Source organism: Astatotilapia calliptera, chromosome 22 (assembly GCF_964374335.1).
Source record: "Astatotilapia calliptera chromosome 22, fAstCal68.1, whole genome shotgun sequence".
In the NCBI taxonomy this organism is placed as follows: domain Eukaryota; kingdom Metazoa; phylum Chordata; class Actinopteri; order Cichliformes; family Cichlidae; genus Astatotilapia; species Astatotilapia calliptera.
Window position 1 is genome coordinate 26,613,578 of NC_137442.1, and position 23,407 is coordinate 26,636,984.

Genomic DNA, 23,407 nt, shown 5'->3' on the forward strand with positions numbered 1-23,407 from the left:
AGTAGAGATTATTTGTAGTAAAAGTGTATACATAAACATAGATTATTGTAATTAGACTAAGTGTAACATACAACATTCACAATAGCAGTAAGTGGCAATGTGAGAAAAGGAAGTTTAAGGTCTAAATATGCCCCATTGATATAGACATAGATGATATGCACAGCAAAACCTAATGAGCTTTGATATGTTTATTGCAGGCCTCTAAACTGGCTTTAATTCAGCTTATCCGGGCCATCAGCCCAACAAATGTCATGTCATGAAACCATGACAAAGGATTTAGCTGCATTTTCTGCCTTTTTTGCTTTCATTTTCTTTTTGCTGTACAAATGAACCTGATAAAATTCTTTGTAGGGCCTTAAAAGTGCTTAGAGAATTAGAGAAAAGCTCCAGCTTAGCTTAGCATAAAGAATTGAGAGTAGTAACATGTTTAAGCAAATTAATTTTATGTTTACATTCATGGTTGCCAAAGTGCGGCCTGTGGGACAGTGGTGGCCCTTGGTAATGTTCTGTAGCTGGATCAAAACAGAATCAAACAAAGGGAGCATTTGTTGTCTGTTTTTGTTATGGACAGCTTTATAAAACACAGTTACAGTTGTCAAAAAATGTAACAGACAAAATTGCAATTAACAACTTATAACCCCTCCCTCTGAACACCAACTAAAAGGGTTTGTGTGTATTTTTCCTGTACCTGTATCACTTGCCTACTGGTTCCCTAAACTGGCACTTTCTTGTTTAAACCATGTCTGAAAAGCCACTAAAACCTGTAGTTACCAAGTTTATCTATTACTCTTCAACAGCTGGAGGCACTCAACCAGTTAAGTTGTTAATACGCAACTGTTTTCCAAAGTCACTAATGTAAGTGTTCTGTTGTTATTGTGTTTTTTATGATGTTTTTAGACCTGTTATATAAATGTGACAAAGGAATTTCCCATTATTAATTTTCTCACGCTTATTTTACGCACATAAATATAATTCTAAAACAACAGTTTGGAGCTGCAATATACCTACACCCAAAGTCACTAAAATCCCTTGTTAGCTAACAAATGTGATAAAATCTTTGTTGTGACTTTAGTTTTTCTTTGCTGGCTGGAGACACTCAAAAACTCTCTCCAGAATCCCTGCTGAATTATTAATAAGAAAAATGATTTAGACTTTTTTAAACCACAGATTCAACAAGGAAGATAAGCTGTGCATTTTAGAGGCGCTAGTATCGCTAGCTATTGTGATAGCTGTCACTCCTGCTTCCAGTCTTCATGCTGAGTTAGCCTAGTTTGCCTCTTTGGCCCCCACATATCAGTATCTTTTCAGCAAAATCCTAAAGAATATTAAATGTTTTTTGTTTTTTTTAAGGGCTACAGTAGTAGGCTATTGTATTTTAGACCTGTTAAGGTATAACAGAAGAAATCCCTTTTATCAGTGTTCAAAAGCAGAATTTTTACCAACCTATATATAGTTAAGAAGTGCAAGTTAATCTTGCTCACATTGTTTGTTAACTAACTAATGTACTGTAGATTTTATTCAGCTGTAATGGAGAATGATTGGGTGTCTGCACACATGACTTCCAAAACCTGCAGTGAATACCTTTAACAAAGAGGATCATGAATTCCTTTAAGGCTCTAGAGGCTAATAATTTGCTGCTTGCAAGCCTGGATCTTGTTGCGTACAGTTTGCTTTCCCTGGGGCTTCTACAACACACACTACACTGTAAACAGTAAGAAAATATGCATTCTAATGTTTTTACTTAGCATTCATGTGACCAGTCTGACACTTTTTTTTCATTTGTCTGAACCAGTTAATAAAATGTACATCATGTGGTTGCAGCTTAGTATTTGACAAGGAATGTATTCTAACTCATTTCTGCAATCCCTTTTCGTTTTTCATTTATTGTTTTGCACTAATTCAAACTGCATTTTTTCCCCTGGTGAAAGTCTGTGTTTGTTTGACAATCAAATGTTATCATTTTGAGTTCTTGGTATAGGTGAGGAATACAGTGTTGGGGTGGCAAGCCTTGAAAACGTGCTGAATGAAAACCAACAAGTCTGTACAACTACCTTTCTCACTTTTGCCTCTAAGGGTTACATTGTATTGTATGATACTGTGTGTTAGCACTGTGCTGTGAGCGTTACTGACGACTACAGACTCATGTAGTCGGGAGGAAAACACTGGAAAGACAGGAAGAAGTATTATTTTGAAAGATTGAATCTATGGGATAAAAAGACCAATTGAAAACTTATATATACATCAATCAACAACAGCACAAAAAATATGATTCATTTCCATCTTATTTGTAATCTTACAAGCTATACCAATACATCTGCAGTGACTGTAAGTAGTAATATTACTACAATGAAGGTGAATGACTAACTTTCAGTCCAACTCTAGCTTCTCTCTGTGTTCTTTGAAAACAATTTGTGGAAATATTCTTATTTGCTTTCTTTCCAATCTCTCTTTCCCAGTGAGATGACAAGACTGATGCGACATTATCTTCTAGTGTTCTGGAGTCAGGAGGCAGTTAGCATAGCTTAGGATAAGGACTGCCTCCATCTGACTTATTTCAACAAATGAACTGCAAAAACACCAAGCAGCGAACACTTCTGAGCAAACAGACTTCATAGTTTGAACACATTAAGCTGAATCGTGTAGCAGATATGCACTTAGTTTACAAAATCTTAATTTTTGTCTTTGACTTTTTCCAAACCCCGAAAAATGATTTAAATATTGGACTTTTGGTGCCAACCTAACGTGTTCCAGGGGATACACATGTAGACAAATAATCTTTAATTATTCTATCTTCAAATAGATATATTTCACTCTGCCAGTTTTGTTGAACGTATGATTTAAATGTAGCTTTGCTGTAAAAAATATACTTCCTATCGTTCCTTAAGCATCACTAGTTTATTGGTTTAGTATCACTTTTTACTATATTACACTTGGATTCAGCTTCAGCATTATTTGTATGATATAATAAACCGAAATCCAAAGCTATTCTAGCATCTTTTTTAATGCAAAAAGGAAAACGGTAGCTCTATTCAGTTTATCAAAACCTGTGTTACTAGTTTGTCTTGCTTTACAAACTGTGCATACCCTTGGCTGTGCTGTTTAACTCCTGTTTACTTTCCACAAATTATTTTTATGTTTTAAACATATCACCAAAATTCTGTTTAATTTTTCTATATAGGAACATAAATAGTAAAAGATCATTATTCAATTCTGGCCCAATAATTTAGCTTCATAAAGTTCACCAATATGTAAATGTTTCAGTTTGTATATGTAAGTGGAGTTATCGTTCTGGAATTATTTTTTGGTCAATCAAGCCAAAACCTAACATTTTTATATTTTAGTTTGTGAGCAGCTTTTTGGAATACAATATAAAGAGTACCTTTTTGAGCTAACAGCATGGCAGTTCAATCTCTTTACTGACCACAGAGAATGTGTATATCTGTGCTTTAGATTTTAACACCTGTAGAAAGAAAAGGTAAAAAGAAAATAACCTTTTTTTCTCCAGTATACACTTTTTCTTCTAACTGACTTAACCACTGCTGCTTTCTCTCTCTCGTCCCTCAAACTGGGCTTTAGAATCTGTAACCAACTATTTCCGTGGAACATAATAAACAAACATCTATTGCCAAGAGGAGCCAGAGGTGATTAACAGCATGATATGCTCCAAATATTCTATTTAACCAATCAGAAATGTCCTGCTCTAAAAGCCCGACCCCCTTGTAGCCCACTGAAACTTTGAAAAGTACTACCAAAGCTTTTTACATGCCTCTGTGTATGGACTTTTTGGTCGGTCAAATAATTCTTCCCTTTTCCTTACTTTGACAGCATAGCGAGTCCATCCAAAGGTCATAGTCACTGTTGTTCCTGTTGTGGAAAAGCAGCTATTGATACCAATTATCTCTCATCAGTCTTAGAAAGAAAACAAATAAGAACATTTAAAAAAAGAAAGAAAAAAGAAACAAATCACCCATGTAATTAATAGTGTCATATCCAGTGAACTGATCAAAATAATCACAGGTAGGGTTTCTCTACCATGTAACATCAACAGTACAGCTTCTGATCCCCCGATGGTCATGTTCCACAGTATTACTGAATAAATGTTATTTATTTTTATGTTATGTATAAGGGATATTGGTTATTAAATGAATAAATAGATGTACGTTGAATATTGTTTGGACTGGATGGTCTTCTTAACAAAGATTTGGCGCCCTCTTCTGACAGATTTAAGAAACATAATCGTTGCCTGGATTTGATTGATTTATGGTAGTTAGGTAAAAATTTGGACAAATGTTGTTGGTGAAGCCGATCCAAACCAAGAATTAGGACCTGTATTACACTAGGTTAGCTTTAGAATATTACTGATTTTCTTCAGCTATGAGAACATCATAAAAGATCATTGCAATACTTAAATGTATATGATCGTATATGCTACTATTCAGATAACTTAGTAAATGTCCTCAAGTTGCGCCTGGGAATCTGAGCAACAGAGAACACGAACACCGCACACACATACCACAGTATTATGATCTTTCTATTGATGTGTAATTCACTTTTAATTCAGCGTAAACAGTATATAATAAAATTAAATATAACAAAGTTTTATTTTTCAATTAAATTCGGTAATCTATGTAAGGCTCAGGGAGAGGTCGAAAAACTATCAAGATTCTGTAATCGCTCTTAAAGAATCTCACAGAATCTCACGATTACGATTGTAACCATGTAATCGACTTTCCCACATTGCCTGAATGCAACATTAGTGCATGTAGCATCCAATGGCAGCATTCAATGTCAATTGCCCCGCCCTCTTTACCCATCATGCTTTTCGGTGTCCAAAACTAAATAGCCAAATACGGTCAAGTTTTTATTCCCGTTGACTATATAAATATATAAATGAAAGATAAAGGGTTGATTTGCCGTATTTAGTTATACAAAATACTGTGAAACTTTTCTGTGCCGACTTGAGGTTTATACATCATGAACCCTGAGTGAAGAACAGGTTACCTCTGGTCAGGTTGCAGGATGTCCGGCGTACATGGTAAAAAGGGCTTCTGCCATGCTTGGCACAGGAGAGGTGGGGTCTCCGCTTCTCTTGCGGAATCGCCATCAAGAGATTTCGGAAGCATAATTTTTACTTCTTGGGCTGCCGATGATCACATATCTTGGCGCCCTAATTTCTATTGTCAACAAAAAGACCAGCCATGTCGGAATACACATAACTCCTGCGTTGCAGAAATAAGCATTTGTCTTCTTAAGTTTAATGCAAGTATAATAGTACCAAAATGATCTATGTAGAGTACACACTGTCATAAATTAACATACTTTGAGATATGACCAGATAAAACATATATCAAGGTAATACCCACTTATTCTCGCCTGCATATATAGGTTCGCTAATAAGGAGTCACAGTGGTGGTTAAAAACCTGCGGTTTACACAGGGTTTACACGAGAGTGAAAACAGGGCGAGCGCTGTTCAGCAGGAAGTCGAACTATAGCTACTGAGTGCGCATGCTCCGCAGCTCTCCTCTATCTAGGGATGCGTTTGGCTTCTTAAAACGGTAAGAACGAGCTATTTTTTTTACTGTGTGTTTTTAAATATACACAACTGTAAAATAGCGACCGCTCTCGCCACACAAGCTGTAGTTTTAGCGGGGTGGTTTGGGTACATTGCGGAGGGGGTTCAGTCAGCCAGGCTCGAACTGAATGGAGGGGCAACGCCGTCGCCGTGCCGTTGTTTGCTGTACGTGCCGCCGCACAGGGAGACGTCATTTTGAGGGGGAGCGGAGAGTTAAAATGCAGAGTTACGAAGGGACGTACGGTTCATAGACAAGCGGCACGTAGCCGTCACACTGTAAATGCAAAGCTTTACCCGTCTCGGGCAGTGGAGTTCACGCTATTGTTTGGATTCCCACACATCAAGTTACGCCCTTGTGTTAGCAGTAATGGCTACCGTCGAGCCTGGTCTGAGGAGCTCCGACAGCGAAAAGTAGTCAGCTGGCTACAGCGGTAGCGATAACCAAGCCAACTTAGTAAAAGTAATTTATCTGCAGCAAAACGTAAAGGTGTAGTTTTAATTGAGCTGCGGATGGTTTTGTAGCTACTTGTTGGTTAGTAGCCCCCAAAACACGTAAAACTGCGGTTTCTAATGCCTAATGCGCGTGGGAAAAACCCACTCTTGCTGTATTCTACTAAGAAAATGTATCCGTTTAAAAAAAATAAAAGCTTGCTTTTCTGGCTATCGTGGTTTCACATTTCGGCAAAACACAGCTTCTGAAAATTTACTAGCCTATATAATCTCGCGTGTAACCCTTACGTGCACACTAGCAAACCGTTACGTAAAAATGACTTATATTAATCCAGTTAATATTAGTCTCAAACAAGTGGACCAGTCAGGCCATTTACAAAACGCGGCATTCTTTGGTTTGAATTAGCTAAGCTCACCTTACTTGGAAACAGCACCTCAACATTGAAATAAGATTTATATTTTAATCTTGGCAGATATTTTTCCAATCCAATTTAAAGTAACATGAGTTCAACTAATGTCAATAGCAGAGTTTCGCAAAGAGTGGGCCATGAAGCCAGGAGCTCTCCTTCAAGAAGTGGTCTCTAAGAAGTCACTAACAATGAAGTAAAAGGACACGAGTAGTTTTGTGTAATTTAGTTTTTAAATTGCATCAAATATTTACATTTAAACAAAGAGTTATTAATAATAATAATAACAACAGGATTTGAAAATTTCACATTACTCATCTTATGAGTATTCCTTGGGGCACAATTGTCAGATTTTGAAGCAGGCTACAATTGTCTGGATAATATATACAGGGTGAAACAAATAGTGTTAGGTTGTTTTTGTTGTTTATTTTTTAATCAGCTTGTATATAGCTGCAGAAATATTAGAGATGGCACGATACCACTTTTTTTTTTATGTCCGATACTATACCCTAAATTTGGATATCTGCGATCCCGATATAAATCCGATATAGCATATTTTATAATCAATAAAATGTTTTTTTTAAATATCTTGTTGCATTTTGTATAAGTTCATACTCAAGTTTAAAAAAACAAAACAAAACTAAAGCTATTCTGTTATACCTGTATGCAAAAAATACACTGTACCCCAAATATGTCATAGATCAGCAATACTGATCAATCTAATAAACTTAAACCCACACCATCCTCCCTATTCTGGTATTTTAAAGAGTACTTAGTGGAAATATTAAGCAACCTAACTAATAAGGTTGCCAACTCCGAACAAAAAAGGAAAAAAAAAAATAGGGAACCACCCCCCACCCTCTGCCCTATAATGCTTAATTGATATAATCAACTCTAATTTAATGCACATGTAAAAGAAAACGCACAGAAATCAATAATTTTTCTATAATAATTAAATAGATTCAACATCCTCCTTCAGCAGAATTGCAGACTGCACAGATGGTACCTTCCCAAAGGAAAAAGTACTATAGCTTAGTAGGTTATAAATTTGACTTTATAGTTAATAATGGATTTCTATACATTTTACATCAGATGAAAACTTTGGTTGTAAGATTCAGATAATTATTTATTAAAAGCTAGACATGACAATAAGAAAGAAAAGTATGTCTTTGTGCCCTCCTTTTCCCTGTTAATGCCCTACCTGGCCCCCCTGGCAAAACTTTGCTAGACCCGCCCCTGCACAGTTACCAGCCGTCAGCTACGTAGAAAAGGATCCTGGTGTAGAAAGTAATATTAAATAAATTCTAACAACAGCTTGTCTTTGTGGCGCAAAGTGGGCGATACACTAACAAGAGAGACGGACTCGCGACAGAAAAGCCGATCAGCTGATCATTGATCAGTTTCATGATTGAAGTAGCAGCAGGAGAGGGAGAGAATGAGAGGCAGTCGCTCCCAGCATTCGCTGGGAATGCTTCACAAACATTCAGAGATGAACTTACACACATGCTTTACTCATCTGGGATAACTTTCTCGGAGATTAAATTCCGGTTTGGTAGCGAGGCTCCAAATCCTCAGCCAGACCACCGACAGGTCTCGCATGCCATAGCCGCTCTATCACAACGCATACTCCTCCGACGTGCTAAGGTTATGAGCTGGGTTACGCTATGTCGCAGGTTTTGTGAGGTGCTTTTGAGTGGATCGGATTACATTTTTTATTTCTCTCCGATATCCGATCCAGTAATTTAGGTCAGTATCGGACCGATACGTAATATCGGATCAGTCCATCTCTAATAAATATTTGAAACTTACCAGGATTTCTTTTATCTAAGCCACTACAATACAAAAACACAGCTGAAAGTGATGACTGACAAAAGCTTATTAGGATCTGGCCTTACACAGTAGTCAGCCACAGTAAAGAAGTCGATTGTAGTAACTAAGAAAATCTTTTTAGTTGGGTCAAACTTCATCAGGCGTTTCCTGTTCTCCAAGCACAGTGGTAAAGTTTTATGGAAAGAACAATGAAGGCCCCACAGTTCCTGTCAAAATAAATAAAGGTAGTCCAAATCTTCAGGTACAACTTCTGCTGTTTTAGCCAATACAGCTGACTAAATCTGAGTAAATCCAGCTGATGCCAATAAATGTCACATAACTAGTCTTTATTTGTAGGCACGTGTGCACTTACATTCTTATCTCAGCTGGAACGCCTCAATGAATTGAATGTAATCAGTGCAGAGGCTCACTAAATATTCAGGCTTTTTCTTTGTCCTTTGAGGACAAAGTTCGCTAACTCATCAGTCATCTTGGGATGCCTAGAGATACTTCAAGATGGGTTATCAAAGTTTTCTGACTTTAGCTCAAAAAAAGCTTTAAAATATTTTATCCCCTTGAGGTTATTTTGCTCCCACCCTCTTTGAGCTTTTTTTGGAATTCTGCTATAAATTGCATCTTAGTATTTTTGGAGTGTCATGTCTCTTTCTTATAATGTTATACAAGTCAGTTAGCTCACCCAATGTTAGCTAGCAGAAGTTAACTAATAATACCTATGGTGGGCTTTTAAAGATGAGTTAAGGGCTCAGATATTCAGCTATTTGTAGGTGAAGCATTTTTTTCTTAATTTCAGTTTGAACTGAAATGCAAACAATCAGAAAAATGTACAGCCTTTTATAACCATCATCTGCCTTTCTTTTTAATATATTTATGGCTTTTCAGATGAACAAACCCCTAGGTAGCTGTTGCACAGAAGTGGCCCCCTCCCTCTAGTCTACTTCAATGAGTGTGATGGCGACCACTGATGAGGTCACTGTACCTATGGGGGAAGTGGTGATGGTAAAGGACGACAGTGGTGAAGGTGACCCCGATGACCCTAATAAGACTCAGGTCATCCTCCAGCTCCAGCCAATCACCACTGGGTATGTACTGAGAAACTACAATTCACTTCAAAGTTGTATAACACCACAATCAGAGCTACAGAGATTCCAGATGGTCAGTCATTTCCCATGCTTACTCTGCTGTACCAGGAGAAAATGTCCCAACTATCTATCCTTTCAGAGACGAGTCTGCTGAAACAGATGCGGCTGTCATGGCTGTTGAATCTCATTCAGGTAAGTGGTTGTCACTAGAGCAGGGAGATGTGACCAAAAATATTTATCACAATATACATTTGAAAATTTGCGATAACGATATAACTGACGATATAATTGACACTAGACAAAATACTTTACAACTCCACAACTTTATTAGTGCAAAAAAAAACATCACTGTATTTTCACTTAAACAAGCAGCTGTTTTTTATGTGCATTAAAGTTATATAAAGACGTAACAGTGCAAATTCCTTGCTGACAGTTTAACCAAAAGACATTTCCAGTGGAAATTGGCCGACATATCCTCAGCATAACCATGTATAATATCCACAACACTTAAAAAGAGGTTATACACACACAATACGGTAATATTATGTTGAAGCACAGTACGTATCCCTCCGCGAGGCGCCTGCCTACAATAGCTGTAATGCTCCGACAATCCATCAAGCGGTGCGGGTTCGTAGCTTAGCAAAGTCGTACTAAAACATTTGACAGATTTTCGAGCGCCGTGTACGACATAAAATCGTTTCAAGGTCGGTAAACAACCAGAATTCATACATAAGGCACACGGGATTATAAGGGGAACTGTCGATTTTCAGAAAAATCAAAGGATTGATTTCAAGTGTACCGTATTTTCCAACAAACACGGTAATAATGATGGCCCGCTAGCATGCTGTACCAAAAATAGTGCTTTGTTGTGTATCTGACGGACGAAAGCTAAACCTGTTCCACACCACTGAAGTTGCAGCATTTTTACAAACAAATTCTGGTTCATTTCCTTCAACGATCCGCTTTCGCCCTCCTCATTCTGCTTTTTCCTCCATGTGCGTATGAAAACAAAATCACTGCACATGCGCGTTTTACCCATATTCTATTGCGATATTTCATTTTCTTATCGTTGCCCAACATTATACCGGTGTTACCGTGAACGGTATGATATGTCCCAGCTCTAGTTGTCACAATGATTCAGACAACTTGAGGGATGTAACGATCCATGAGTTTTGCAGATTGCATTACATAAAGCTTGTTGGTAAATGTTGCATACATTTATTCCCTGTAGAGCAAACTGAGGGAGACGACGTTGAAATTGGCTGCCCTATAACGTGTGGTGACTGTAAAGCTGTGTTGCTAGTGAAAAAGTTTGTGTGCCCAGGAATCAATGTGAAATGTGTGAAGGTTAGTATCCCTTTTTTTCTTTTGGCTCACATGGAGTAAAATGACAAGTCATTAAAACATTGCCAAATATAGCAACGTGACAACTAGGTCATTCAATAGACTCTGAGCAGGAAATAAACATGTAGCACTGACAAGTGTCCCACTATATCTACAGAGTCATCCAGTTCATTTCTTCTCACTGCAAGTAGCAGGTTTCAAATAACCCTGCTCCAAGCAGACATGGATGAAACGACCGAGCAGTTATGAGATAAATGTTCTCGTTCATGCTTTCACAACAATGCTCATTTTTTGATCGCAGTGTTATGAGTTGAATTACATAGGTCAGACTGTATTTGTAATGAACTACTAAGTCCATTCAATCTTCTGATCCACATGAAATTCTTTGTTGTCTTGTGAGCATCGAGCATACACTTCCATTAAATAGGAAGTGTAGCACTGAAAAAACAGAATTCAGTACATCACATGAAAATTATTATTTAAAGTTGAGAAAACTTATGCATATTTTATATTTTTTTCTCCTGATATAACACAGTAAAAAAATATTTCGCTATTCTAGCTGCTACAATTGCTCATGGTTAGAAGTCTACCATGATTCTAGAACCACAGCATATCTATTACATTTTCATATTAAAGGCCAAAGACAAGACATATGATACTGTAATGTGTTGCTTTTAGTTATTTCTGTTGTTTCATCATTGCACTTATTGAACATATTTACTAAACTGGCAATCTCTCCACTAGTATGAAGACCAGTTGATCAGTCCCAAGCAGTTTGTGCACATTTCTGGAAAAGCTACTCTGAAAGACTGGAAGAGAGCCATCAGGATGGGGGGAGTCATGCTGAGGTGAGGGGATTTATTTTTGAGACAGAACACTGACATTCTATGGCCCTTAGATGAGCAAGTGCTGGTTGGTTGCGCTGCACCACATGGTAATGAGCTGAGATGTGACTCATCCATCTAGAATAAATATTCAAATGTTCTTCTGTGGCTCTGTGACAGGAAACTAACAAGCCACTGTTGCCTCACTTCTGAGTGTGAGTGAGATGATAACGATAAACCACGGGCCTTCCTGTCTCTTTGACTGGTCGAAATAGATTTTTCTATATCACGTTTAAGCTGCGCTAATCAGTATTACAATGAAATGTATGTTGCCTGTAGTGGAAAACCTGACTGTGATCATTGTGTCTTGCAGATAAATTCATGGATAATTATTTAGTTTCAGGGATACACTACCGTTTGGATGAGTAAAGTAGACTTATTTTATTAATGTAAAAAACCCTCTGTGTGTGCTGTGACTTAGCCGTATATTGCTTCAGTGATCACATGGCTTTTGGAAGACTGCACTGCAAATAATACAGTTTGCGTTATTATACACACTTTTCAGTTTCTTGGATTTATTTGACATCATTTGACAACAATATTTCATCTATGCTTTACATCTTGTGTAGTGATCAACTCAGTTTGACAGATATTGAATCATTTTCATGCCTTTGACATTTGTGTCTGGACTTGGATAAAATTAGTTGTTGGTTTCTAGCAGTGAAAGAATGAGCAAAGTGGGGTTTTTTCACATTGAGTTTTCTATTTCAAATTGATGAATTGTGTCACAGCTATTTTCAATCTCTCTTGCAGTCTAAAGGTTACTAGTCTGTCACCAACAATGTGCAGGGTTAAGATTCTCTTTACTGGGTAGAACATCTGTATATGCGCCTCTAATTAAAAGCACAGGAGAAGCAGAGGATTTTGACTATCCAAAAAAAAAAAAACTGCAGCTTTACATAGATGCAACAGTGTCTCCTTCTGACCAGTGACTCTTATATGGTTACTGGCAATGGCACAGCATCTCCTGTCATGTGGACGCACTGCAGGCAGTCAGAGCCAGAAGGTAGTAGCACTGGGTGATCCTAAGTCTCAAAAGCAAGAAAGCTGTGAGCCAACAGATTCTTTTTTTTTTTCTAGGTTTGAAGTGTTTGAGAAGTAATATAGCTTCTATAATATAGTTAATAATAAATTGTTTACTAAAAATAATCCCAAAATAGACATCCATAAAGAAATTACCCTTACTTTAAGCCCTGTACACATTTCAGGGGACCTGTTGTTTTCTGATCCAAACGAACTATTTGTCTCAACCTTGGTTCCAGAAATGGCAGATGTCCAAAGCTAAAGCTGTACATTATTTGCTGCATGTGAGAAGGCTAACTCTGAAGAACGTCTTAAACATTTAGGAGTGAAGATATTTTTCCTCATGTACCGGAGGAGAGCAGAAACAATCCAGATAAATGTTTCTACCTTCATCACAACAACAGCTTAGGCTAAAGTAACACGTGCCAGACGCTGAAGTGTATATGACAGTAAATATGTCATTTATAAGGATTTAAAATATGATTTTACATTTGACCTTTCGCCTCTGGTTCAAGAGCAAAATGTTAATCTGAAGGTCAAAGTGATAGTTACACTACATAGAGCTATTTAAACTCATTCTTACTGCCACTGTGTGTACTGACAAGATGTATGTATATAGGAAATATAAATATATGATATAAAACACATTATTTTATTATAACATTACAGTAACAGGTTAGATAACCACTGAAATATAAAACATGTGTATAATATTCCTTGTTGAGTATTGTTTTGTTTTGTTTGTTTTTTTTTGGGGGGGGGGGGATAAACTTGTGATCAAAACCTTTTTTTTTTATTTGGGTTTTTTTATTGAACATTTAAATAAATTTACTAAACAATGAAATGAAAGCTACACATTCGAAATAATACCAAAATAAGATTTCATTATATTAAGTAAATACAGAGAGTGAGCTGCCTTGGTAGAGGGTTGTGCTCTCGCAGTGCTTGTTGTTTTACAACTGTTTTGGCTGTAGATCAGTGAAATAATGCAGTCCAGCAAAACTGGCAACAATCAGCACTAAAACACAGCATTAAATTAACATGTGGAATAGCCCTGCAGCAATGTTAAAATAAGAAAGTGGAAATAAATGCAGGAATATGCACACACTTAAACCAAGACCAACATTTTTCATGTTCTTGTCTCATGTTCTTGTCTCATGTTCTTGGCATGAGACAAAATAGTTGGGACACATTTTATGAAGTGTCTTAAAGCAGTGGGCATAAAACTCCCTTTTTTTTTTTTTTTTTTTTGAACTGTTGTCGTTCAACCAGGAAATACTTTTGAGAGATACACAAAGACAGAGAGACTGTCACACTAAAAAGCAGCAGCTTTAAAACATGCACCTTCTAAAGCTTCTATCAGCTGCACAGTAACTCTAGAATACAGGTTTGCACAGAACACCAACTGTGGATTTTGCCCTGCCAGTATGGAAAGGACTGCTGTAAGCAAAACTTGATTTAAATGCATACAGATATTGCATGTATTGCAGACGCACTGCTTAAGTCTGTTGCACATTTTATGTAAACCTCTTCTAATATTCTCTCCAGGATATCTGTGTGGGCAACTCTCAGACACGACTTAGTTGTTGCACTTTACACAGTTGCTCCTGTGGTTATTAGTTCCAAACAGAATAAGTGTACTGAAAGAAAGGCACTGCACTGGATCTTCACTTCTAAAAGATGCAAATGTTTTTGACAACAATGATAGCATCTCTGGTCAAACAAACATGTTTTCCCCTTTTTTATATATTTCCTCATTTCTGTTCTCCAGAAAAATGATGGATTCCGGTCAGCTGGACTTCTACCAGCACAGCACTCTGTGCACTAACACATGTCGCAGCACCAAGTTTGACCTTTTAATAAACAACACACGCTTCCCTCCTGATGGCACCGGACTTACCACACCTACATCCTCTCAAGGTAAAAATCTGAATATAGTGTATTATTGTGCCTTACAATATAAAGCGCCTTGAGGCAACTGTTGTTGTGATTTCATGCTGTATAAATACATTTGAATTGAACTGACTAGAAGGTGCAGTGAGTCCAGATTTGCTCATTTAAACAGCAGTGATGTTATAGTCCATAACTGAGTATTTTGTTATATTTGTTGTGTTTTTCAGTCAAAAGATAGGTTTAACATAAGGGCCACTGACTGTTTCTACTAGGCACAGTTACAAGTTTACTTCTAAACCCTTATTTAAAAGTCCTTTATGCGGTCTGCGTTTTTACAGAAAAGAAACATATGAGCTTGCTGAAAGAATGTGGAGGTTTTTTAGTGTCATGGAAAACAAAGCAGGAGGATGATGCTGGTGGTGGAGCTCTCCACAATACAAGCGTTTCTCTAGACTGAAAATAAATGTGTGCAAACTGCACAATGTGTTTAGGTGCACCTGTGCTCATGTAAACTATTATAAGAGTCAACAAAAGCTGCTTCTGCTTTTCTAAACAAAAATCTGATAACACAACAACAGTGAAGATGACATTGTCATTAGTGGTGTAATTTACAGCGCAGCCTCTCCTCTCTGTCTGACACAAACAGCACAAAATCGAGACATTGAACCCAGCTGGAGAAAACGATAGCGTCCTTCTAGAGTTGATAGCAACGGGGCTCATTGCTGTTACCTTCATGGCTACAGAGCCAACAGCAGTATTATCAAACCACCTGTTCAACAAGCTTAGTGGTGAAGAAAAGCAATATTTTCACCTGCTTTCATCCAACACTGACATGTTTTACAGTGACAGCGCAGCTGAATGAAAGAATAATTAAAAAAAGAAAATCTGTCTGTCTGCAGACAAATTGCTTATTTAGTTTGGCTTGATCTTCTAAGTTTTTATAATTTCCTGCAAACTACTGCTGGGTGTTTAATACACTGCATATCATTTAATGCTTTAGGTGATAATTATTCAGCCCACACAGAGAAATGATATGATACAGAAAACTGCTAATTAACTGTGAGACATGATGAAAGCTTCCCAGCAGGATATAAGGTAAAATTAACAACAACAAAAAAAAGATCACTAAAGATAAAGAAGTGTGGTGGGGGAATGTGACACTGAAGTTTGGCTCCCTCTTAAATCCAGAATTGCATTTAAAATTCTTCTCCTCAGTCATGTCTGTTGTCTTGTACAAGTTACAGGTCAGGTGATCCTGGGTAATGGTGGGGCAGCTGCAGAAGACCGAGCAAAGGTCCTGAGCGGGAAGTTGGACTGGAGCTCAAGTTCATCGGAGTCTGCAGACAAAAAGGGATCAGCTGAGATCTCTGGTAACACTGAGCACACATCCAAACACAGATTAAGAGTATAATAACAGCACGGAGATGGAAATCATCTCCAACAGCATGGATATATGTAACACTGTGTGTGAGTAAGATTGCTCTGTGTTGTCTGTTTGTCCGCAGAGGACACACTGAACTTTTGGAAGGGCATTGCAGATGTGGGTTTGTTGGGTGAAGTGGTGACCAACATCAACACGGAGCTTGTGGAGCTGTTAAACAGCGTGCAGCAGCGCATGGATCCGGCCAGCCTACAGGACACAGGTGCAGAACGACGCCAACATGCACTGGGAAACTGCATCGCCAAAACAGAGGCGTTGTGTGGGACACACTCTGACCTATGTGAATAAGAAATGCATGGAAAGAAAGAGCAAATTCAGCTGCTGTTGGAAACTGAAAATGACTGTCCAACAGCAGAAAGCTTTTTAGAAAAGCTTCTTTTAGAGTAATACCACACTGATTTACTGTGCAAACAGCTGAATCTGTTCCTCCTTTCTGACTGACCAAGTAATTTTTTTTGATTGCTTGCTGCACTGATCCCAGATTCCTGTCTGGTAGAGGTGGCCGTGCTCAGTAACCTCGCCCAGGTCTTCGATCTGCTCGATGTGGTCAAGAAGATTGTGGAGAGGAGAAAGCAGCAGACGGATCCCAGTCAGGAGCAGGTGCTCAGCATGCTCACCAGTGAGTACAGAACACAAACAAGGCTCTACTTCAGGAGCTGCCACATAGAGCCGCTAAATTCATACGAATTTTATTTAAATCATTTTTATAGAGCCAATTGTTGAAAACAATCATGGCTTTACGTAATAAAGTAAAGGGAAATTGAATTAAACTGCAGTAATCATGTGAGTCTCAGTTAGCAAGCACTTTTGCAAGAGTGGGAAGGAAGATTTCTCTTTTAACAGGAAAGGAGGGGCAGCCTTCTGCTGATGGGGATTGAGGAGAGGAAGAAGGCAAAAAAAAAGAAAGAGCACAGAGAGTGACCCTGAATAGCTTATAGAAGACATGCTTAGCGGATCCTAGGAAATCCCCTAGCAGCCTGAGCCCAAAGTAGCATAACTAAGTGATGGTTAAGTGACAGTTGAGGTTTGAGGCTAAATTCAAAACCATCGAAAGATTGAATTTGTCTCCTGAATCCAAACTGGCAGCTGGTTCCACAGGGAGGGGCTTAACAGCTGAAGGCTCTGCCTTTCATTCTACTTTTGGAAATTAGGAAGTGTAAGTGTTGTACTGGGATAAATTGGTACTGTGAGGTCTTCGGGATATTTAAGGACAATCTTTTAGGACTTTGCACATGCCAATGAGAATGATCTTGAAGTAATTTCTGGTTGGAAGACATGTGGTCATATGGTACACTTGTGCTGGTGTCCTGGATGAATTGTAGCCTTTTCAGGGACCTTTTAGAGCACCCTGATAATCAGTAGTTATACTAGTCCAACCTCTATGTAACAAATGCATGAACTAGCATCCCTCTGAGTCAGGATGTTGTCATAGTGCAGAGATAAGTGAAGGTAATCCTAGATGTCTGTTTAATGTGTCAGTTAAAGAAAAACCCAATCAAAGATGACTCCAAGGCTCCTGACAGTGCTATTGAAGGTCAAGATAATGCCAATCATAGTAAATAGTTGTTTAGGCATGTTTCATGCATCAAATCTAGCAGCTTGGGTTTGAGTCCAACCTGCAGCCCCTTGCTGCATGTCTCCCCATGCGCACGCTCCCCATTTTTCCTGTCTACTCCTCAAAAAGGCAAAAAGCCAAAAGTCAATGGCTTTATTGTTACATATATGTGGGAAAACAAGTTACTTTTGTTTGTTATTGGTGAGAGACATGAGGTTTAAAAGAAAAAGACAAAAATAGAGAATCAAAATTTGGTTTCAGTCCATCTTGAGTTCCACTCTTTGATTAAGCAAAATTCTTCAGACAGTTGTTCTAATTTGCAATCTTTCAGTTCCTGATTGTGAGGCTTTTGCTCCCAAATGCACTACACCAGCGGTCCCCAACCCCCGGGCCTCGGACCGGTACCGGTCCGTGAGTCGTTTGGTGCCGGGCCGCGAGAGTTGATGCTCAGGTGTGAAATGTATAGTTTTCAGGGTTTTTATCGGTTTTCAGCGTTATTTTGTTATCCTTTTTATCGTTAACTCGGTTTTCCTGGGTCTTTTCACGTGTGTTATGAACAACTCTTCTATTTTTCAGTACCAGTACTAGTTTTATTTTGTTGTATTTATCCGCGACACCTTAAAGGCCGGTCCGTGAAAATATTGTCGGGCATAAACCGGTCCGTGGCCCAAAAAAGGTTGGAGACCGCTGCACTACACCATTACCCAGCAATAATTAAAAGGTTGTGTGCTGCAGATCATCATTATTATCACTATATCATTTTAAAAAATAAAATGCAGCCACAGTCACACTATAACTGTTCTCTTTACACATTTTTCTGATAAAATGAGCAGTGACACAGGTCAGTGACAGCAGCTGTGCTTTGAGTCTGACTATATTGATAATGAAAAAGAGTGATGACTCCCACTGCTCCCATCCGAGGTAATAACAGTCAAGATCATTTTCCCAGATGGTGTACAGTCTTGCTTCCTCCATGACTGGATATCATTTTTGGGTTCTTATTTTTTTATTTATTTACCTCTGTGTCCAACCTCCCTCCAAGTCATTTTTTATTTGTCAATTATGGACCAAGTTTACGGAGAATTTAGGGGTATTTGTTTTAGTATTTTTTATTATTATTATTTTTTTACAAACAAGGTAGGATCATCGCTGTATAGAAATTAAATTAGATTTATCATTTGCCTGAACCAAGACAGTGATGGTCTCGGTTGGCCCTCCTTGAACCCAGAGGGAAGCAAATGGAAGCTTTGCTTTTATGCTGAACACTGATGGAGAGTTAACTGGCTACATAAGGAAAAAAAATAATTACGTGAATGCAGAAAGACGCAGACACAGTTTGTATAAAGGATCCAGAGAACACATAAGAGGTTTGGATATCTGGTTAATATTAGTCACTTTAGAATCACCAGGTAACCCAACTCCATATGTTCTCTTTGGACTGTGTGAGGAAGCCAAAGTCCCAGCAGACATGGAGGGAACATCCACACAGAAAGTCCGCGACTAGCTGGTGGATTAGAACCCAGTACCTTCATGCTGTGAGGCAACAGTGTTAACCACTACACCACTGTGTCACCCAATGTGACAAAGTTCACACTAAATACTTTCTGTTGCCAGTCAAAGTTAACAAATAACAGCTCTGGTGCGTAACGTCGTAAATCAATTCAGAATCCTAACAGATAGTTCATGACTTTTGACTCATAACAGTCAAAATTTCCGTGTGAATATATTTTTATTTCACTCACATCTATCATGTTACTCAAAACTGTTTTTGAATACTTAAAATGAAGAATGACGTTTTTATTGAGTTAGGGTTTTTGTTGTGAAATTAGATTTGACATTTGCTGGATTATACATGCCTAGCCTGTCTGACGATTATTGATATTAGAGATCAATATAAGAACGTGCACGTTGTAATCTTGTAAAAATCTGCCCGGCTGAAAATGAATGCATTCTTGTGGTTGACTCAGCCCTCACTGTCAGTCCTGTCATGTCTCTGCAGACCTGGAGGTGCAGCTGGAAGAACAGAAGAAGCAGCAGCAAGTACGAGCTCTTCTCACCTGCCCCCAGCCTGCCAAAAACAAAACTCCCACTAAACGCCCGACCAAGCGGCCTCGACTCCAGAGACCTGCCTCCACCACCACCCTCCTGACCACCCCTATAAACCAGCAAGCCACTCTGCAGCCTCAGCAGTTCACCGTTCTTTCACCCATCTCGCTGTCCTCAGTGGGGCAGCCATTCACCGTGGCAGGCCTACCTATTGCCTCGCTGTCCCAGTCCTCCAACACAGTCACATTACTCCCTGCCGGCTCGCAGGTCTTCACCCGCTACATGGTGGCTGGAGATGGTAAGACAGAAACCATCACCCTGCATCCGTCCTCAGGTTTGACACTGGTTGGCACCACCGCTTTGCAGGACTCCAGCCAACTGGGCACAGTAATGAGCCCCATGGAGCTGGTGCAGCTAAGCCAGCAGGCCAGCGGTGCAGAGGTGGTGCCCATAGAAGGCCAAGTGGTAGACGGCACCATGCTAGTGCAACAGGAGGTGATGCAGGGGGAAGTGGAGGGCAGCCAGGAACACACGGTCATTGAGATCAATCCAACTCCTGTGGAGCAGGCAGTGGGAGTGATGGAGCTCCAGCTGACCGGGGAGTCAGGCAGAGAAGGGGCCACCATGGTGGTCCAGAGTGGGGTGGAGATGACCATGTCGGCAGAGACGGAGGAGGAGACTCAGCACCAGCTGCAGGAGGCACACACTGAAAGGGTTCAGGAGGTGCAACTGGATGCTAGCGGACACCTGTCGCACGTACAGATAGTGGTGATAGGAGAAAACACTCAGGAAGAAAACAAGGTCAAATAAGACACAACCATCTTTATCCAGCACAGCAGGTATGAACTCATGGACTGAGCCATCACGGACTCGACAAACTGTAAATACACAGGATTTCCAAATCCACAAATTGCCTTGGACTAAAACCAAGCTTTAGGGTAGCCATTTTTCCTTTTTTGTGTCTTTGTACATGCTCCGCTAAGCTTGTTCATTTTTATTGAAGCAAAGAGGGATCTGCAATATATGAAATGCTTATGTTTGTTTTCCAGTTGAAGGTTCGAGCATATAATGACTTGGCTCTAAAATTTATAGTTTTGGCCATTATTTCTGTTCTTTTTTTTTATTTTAACCCTGTACTCACCAAAGTAACTGCTACTGAAATCTGGGAACACTGGGACTGTGACTTCAAAGAAACTTGTACGCTTTAAAATCCACAAATTTTTGATGTGATAATTATGAAGTTAAAGATAAATGTATTTAGAAGCTTAACACACACAGCAAAACATGACGCCTGCATGTGTTAGATGATGTTGAAGTGAAGCAAATGCTGTGCGAAATCCCCGCTTTTACTTTGATTACAATGTCTACATAGAGTTTGGGACAGCACATACTTTGATCTTAAATCGGTGCACATGTTTTGTTTATGAGCTGTTCCACACCATCAGTCCAGTTCACATCAAACTGTTTCACACAATGTCTTCATGTCTCTTTTTTCCCGATTAACCAGACAGGCACAGTAAAATATCCATCAAACATTGTTTTTCCTCAGTAAAAAGAAAAGTTAAATATTTCAAATCCTGACAGATAAGATAAGAGAATACTTGGATGTTTTACTTGAAAATGACCTGAATTATAAATATATTTATTCAATTTTCTGCTGATGGACTGATGGTCCCTGGGGGTCTAATAATAAGGAAAATAATGGCCAAAAGTATACAAATGGGATCATGTCTTTATGAACTATAATTTTACTTCAAGCCTCTGCGAACAACCTGAGGTCAGGAGAAAGCACTGTAACAGTAAAGTCAACATGGACGGCTTTAGAAAAGGTGCTGATGATCAGTCAGATTGGGCAGCGGCAGTCTGCAAGTCCCTTCTGTTCATCAGACTCGTTACCAGTAACAGTGTTGGTGTTACCTGAGGCTAGGAGGAATTGCACTCTGTTTTGCGTGGTAGTTTTGCAAACTGTTTTTGTTTTTGCACTGTGACATCCTCATGGGACTATAGGAGGATGTTGGCAGTGATGCCTGCTCTCGCTCTCAACACTTCAGAGGAAACAGACTGAACTCCTTACTGGAGCGGTATCATTTATCCACATACTGTATTCTCATCAGTTTCATGCTGCCTGATAAATCTTCTCCACTCTTCATTTATTGTGAACACCTGTTGCTTTTTTTCCGTATCTTGGATAGTGTGAGCTACTGGACTGATTGTTCAACTGAGGATATAAAAGAACATAATATACTCAATGTCAGACTTGCCTGTATTTTACACTTGTCAAGTAGTATTTTATTTATTAGCTTTCAAAACTGAAGTTTAAGGAGCAGATATGGGTTCATTTGAGCTCTTGGTTAAAGCTCACATCAACAAAAACCTGTTCATGACTTGTGCTTTTTCCAATAATTTAATTTAAAAAGATAAGAGTATTTGCATACTGACTTTGTAATGTGTTTTAATATCAGATTAAAACAAACCAAAAAAAGATAAGTAGTATTTTTTTTTTATTTCACCACCAGAGTGCGCTGTTTGATCACTCCACTACGGGCTTTAGACGATCTGCATTAGTAGATGGTGGAAATGGTCTGCTGCTATAATCTCCAACTCCATGTGTCAGACTTATTGTGGAGCATGACTTAATCTGGGCTGCTATGGACTGATGTGCAGGCCTTCTGGAGGATGAGTCGTGCTGACAGGGCACAGGGCTTCACTGGTTATTACGTTTCGCTGCTCTTGTAGCCCTTAACGCTCTCCGACAGGCTACATAAGGGGAAGGCGTGAGGATTTTGGTTGAGCGCAAAGACAGACAAATACACAACCACGAGGCTGAGAAAGACCTAGACGAACTTATTATATGTGGAGTACAAAAAGAGAAAAGGCATCAGTGGTTTGATTGTCGAGCAGCTGGGGGGCCCGGTTAATGCTAAAAGGCTGAGACACTGAAACAGTATAAACACTGTGTGGTGTGGAAAAGGAATAATCATGAAGTGTTCAACAGACTGCGTTGCATGTTTTGCACAAGACAAAGAAATCAGGCTGAGCGCAGGCATCAGTTGCATGTCTGAAATGTCTTAACGTCTCTGGAGGCGATAAAAGGTTGTTAAAAGAGAGGTTACCACGGCTGACATGTTGTCGGTATCACCTCGGCCTTAACAGCTTTAGCTGAGAATAAATCCTTGAACTTGACATCTGGTAGTCAGTGTGCCCTACAGGCAAGGTGGCTTCAAGCTATATCTATAACACCAGGGGAGGAAAAATCTGCCAGAACATATCGGACTTGGAATTTTGTAAAAATTTATTTATATGTGTTCTTAGTCATGAACAGGAATTTGTAACAAATATGTAACTGATGTAATTCAATATATTTCACACCATCAGCACATATTTTGACCAGAAAAGGGGAAAGATACATTGAGATCTTGAAAAAAATACATTAATTCGTAAAGTATTGAAAAAGTGACTGAACTGAAGTGTGACATGTGTTATCCAAACCTGGGTCTCTGGGTTAAGTGGCAAATTGAATAACCCCACCACTAAACCGTCCTTCAGACCTCCAAATGTCAGCTTTCTCGCCCTGTAAAAGAAAATCTGAATTACATGGACACAAATCAGTACGCATGAGACCAGAGAGATGAAAAATCATGTTCCAGGATAAGAATCAATAGATCAGAGGTCATTACTGCCTTGAGCCTACGTTGCGCAGTCTGTGTTTACATGTTAAAAAGAAGCTGACACTCGAGAATGAGAATCAGTTATACTGGAAAAGTACACTTAAGCCATAATAGCCCCCCAAAAATCTGTAAGATTCTCACCAGGAAGCCTGTTTAAAAAAATGTTTTAAATAATTTTTTAGGAGAGTCCACAGAGTCAACAAAGTGGTAGTAC

At 39.0% G+C, this 23,407-nt stretch overlaps 1 protein-coding gene and 1 non-coding gene across 3 annotated transcripts; both read left to right on the forward strand.

Annotated features, from left to right (window-relative positions):
• The first annotated feature begins 5,037 nt into the window (after positions 1 to 5,037).
• Positions 5,038 to 5,170, forward strand: LOC113015454 (U11 spliceosomal RNA). Its single transcript, XR_003271124.1, has one exon. It is a non-coding gene; the product is annotated as a U11 spliceosomal RNA (small nuclear RNA).
• Positions 5,171 to 5,416: 246 nt separating this feature from the next.
• Positions 5,417 to 21,774, forward strand: gmeb1 (glucocorticoid modulatory element binding protein 1). Of its 2 annotated transcripts, none has more exons than XM_026156579.2 (10): positions 5,417 to 5,556; positions 9,140 to 9,339; positions 9,479 to 9,531; positions 10,571 to 10,686; positions 11,428 to 11,531; positions 14,362 to 14,510; positions 15,722 to 15,853; positions 15,989 to 16,126; positions 16,406 to 16,543; positions 19,479 to 21,774. In XM_026156579.2, exons 2-10 carry the CDS (start codon positions 9,200 to 9,202, stop codon positions 20,333 to 20,335), a joined length of 1,827 nt encoding a protein of 608 aa, XP_026012364.1. In that variant the 5' UTR covers positions 5,417 to 5,556; positions 9,140 to 9,199; the 3' UTR covers positions 20,336 to 21,774. The 2 variants fall into 2 exon arrangements, with proteins under 2 accessions (XP_026012364.1, XP_026012365.1); XM_026156580.2 differs by having other exon boundaries at positions 15,728 to 15,853.
• Positions 21,775 to 23,407: the final 1,633 nt, after the last annotated feature.

What these genes read in the sequence shown, in the direction of transcription:
- gmeb1 (XM_026156579.2), top strand. Translation starts at nt 9,200, where the DNA reads ATGAGTGTGATGGCGACCACTGATGAGGTCACTGTACCTATGGGGGAA. An exon ending in GGCTGTTGAATCTCATTCAG is followed by an intron (nt 9,532 to 10,570) that starts GTAAGTGGTTGT and finishes TATTCCCTGTAG; the next exon opens with AGCAAACTGAGGGAGACGAC. An exon ending in ATGGGGGGAGTCATGCTGAG is followed by an intron (nt 11,532 to 14,361) that starts GTGAGGGGATTT and finishes TCTGTTCTCCAG; the next exon opens with AAAAATGATGGATTCCGGTC.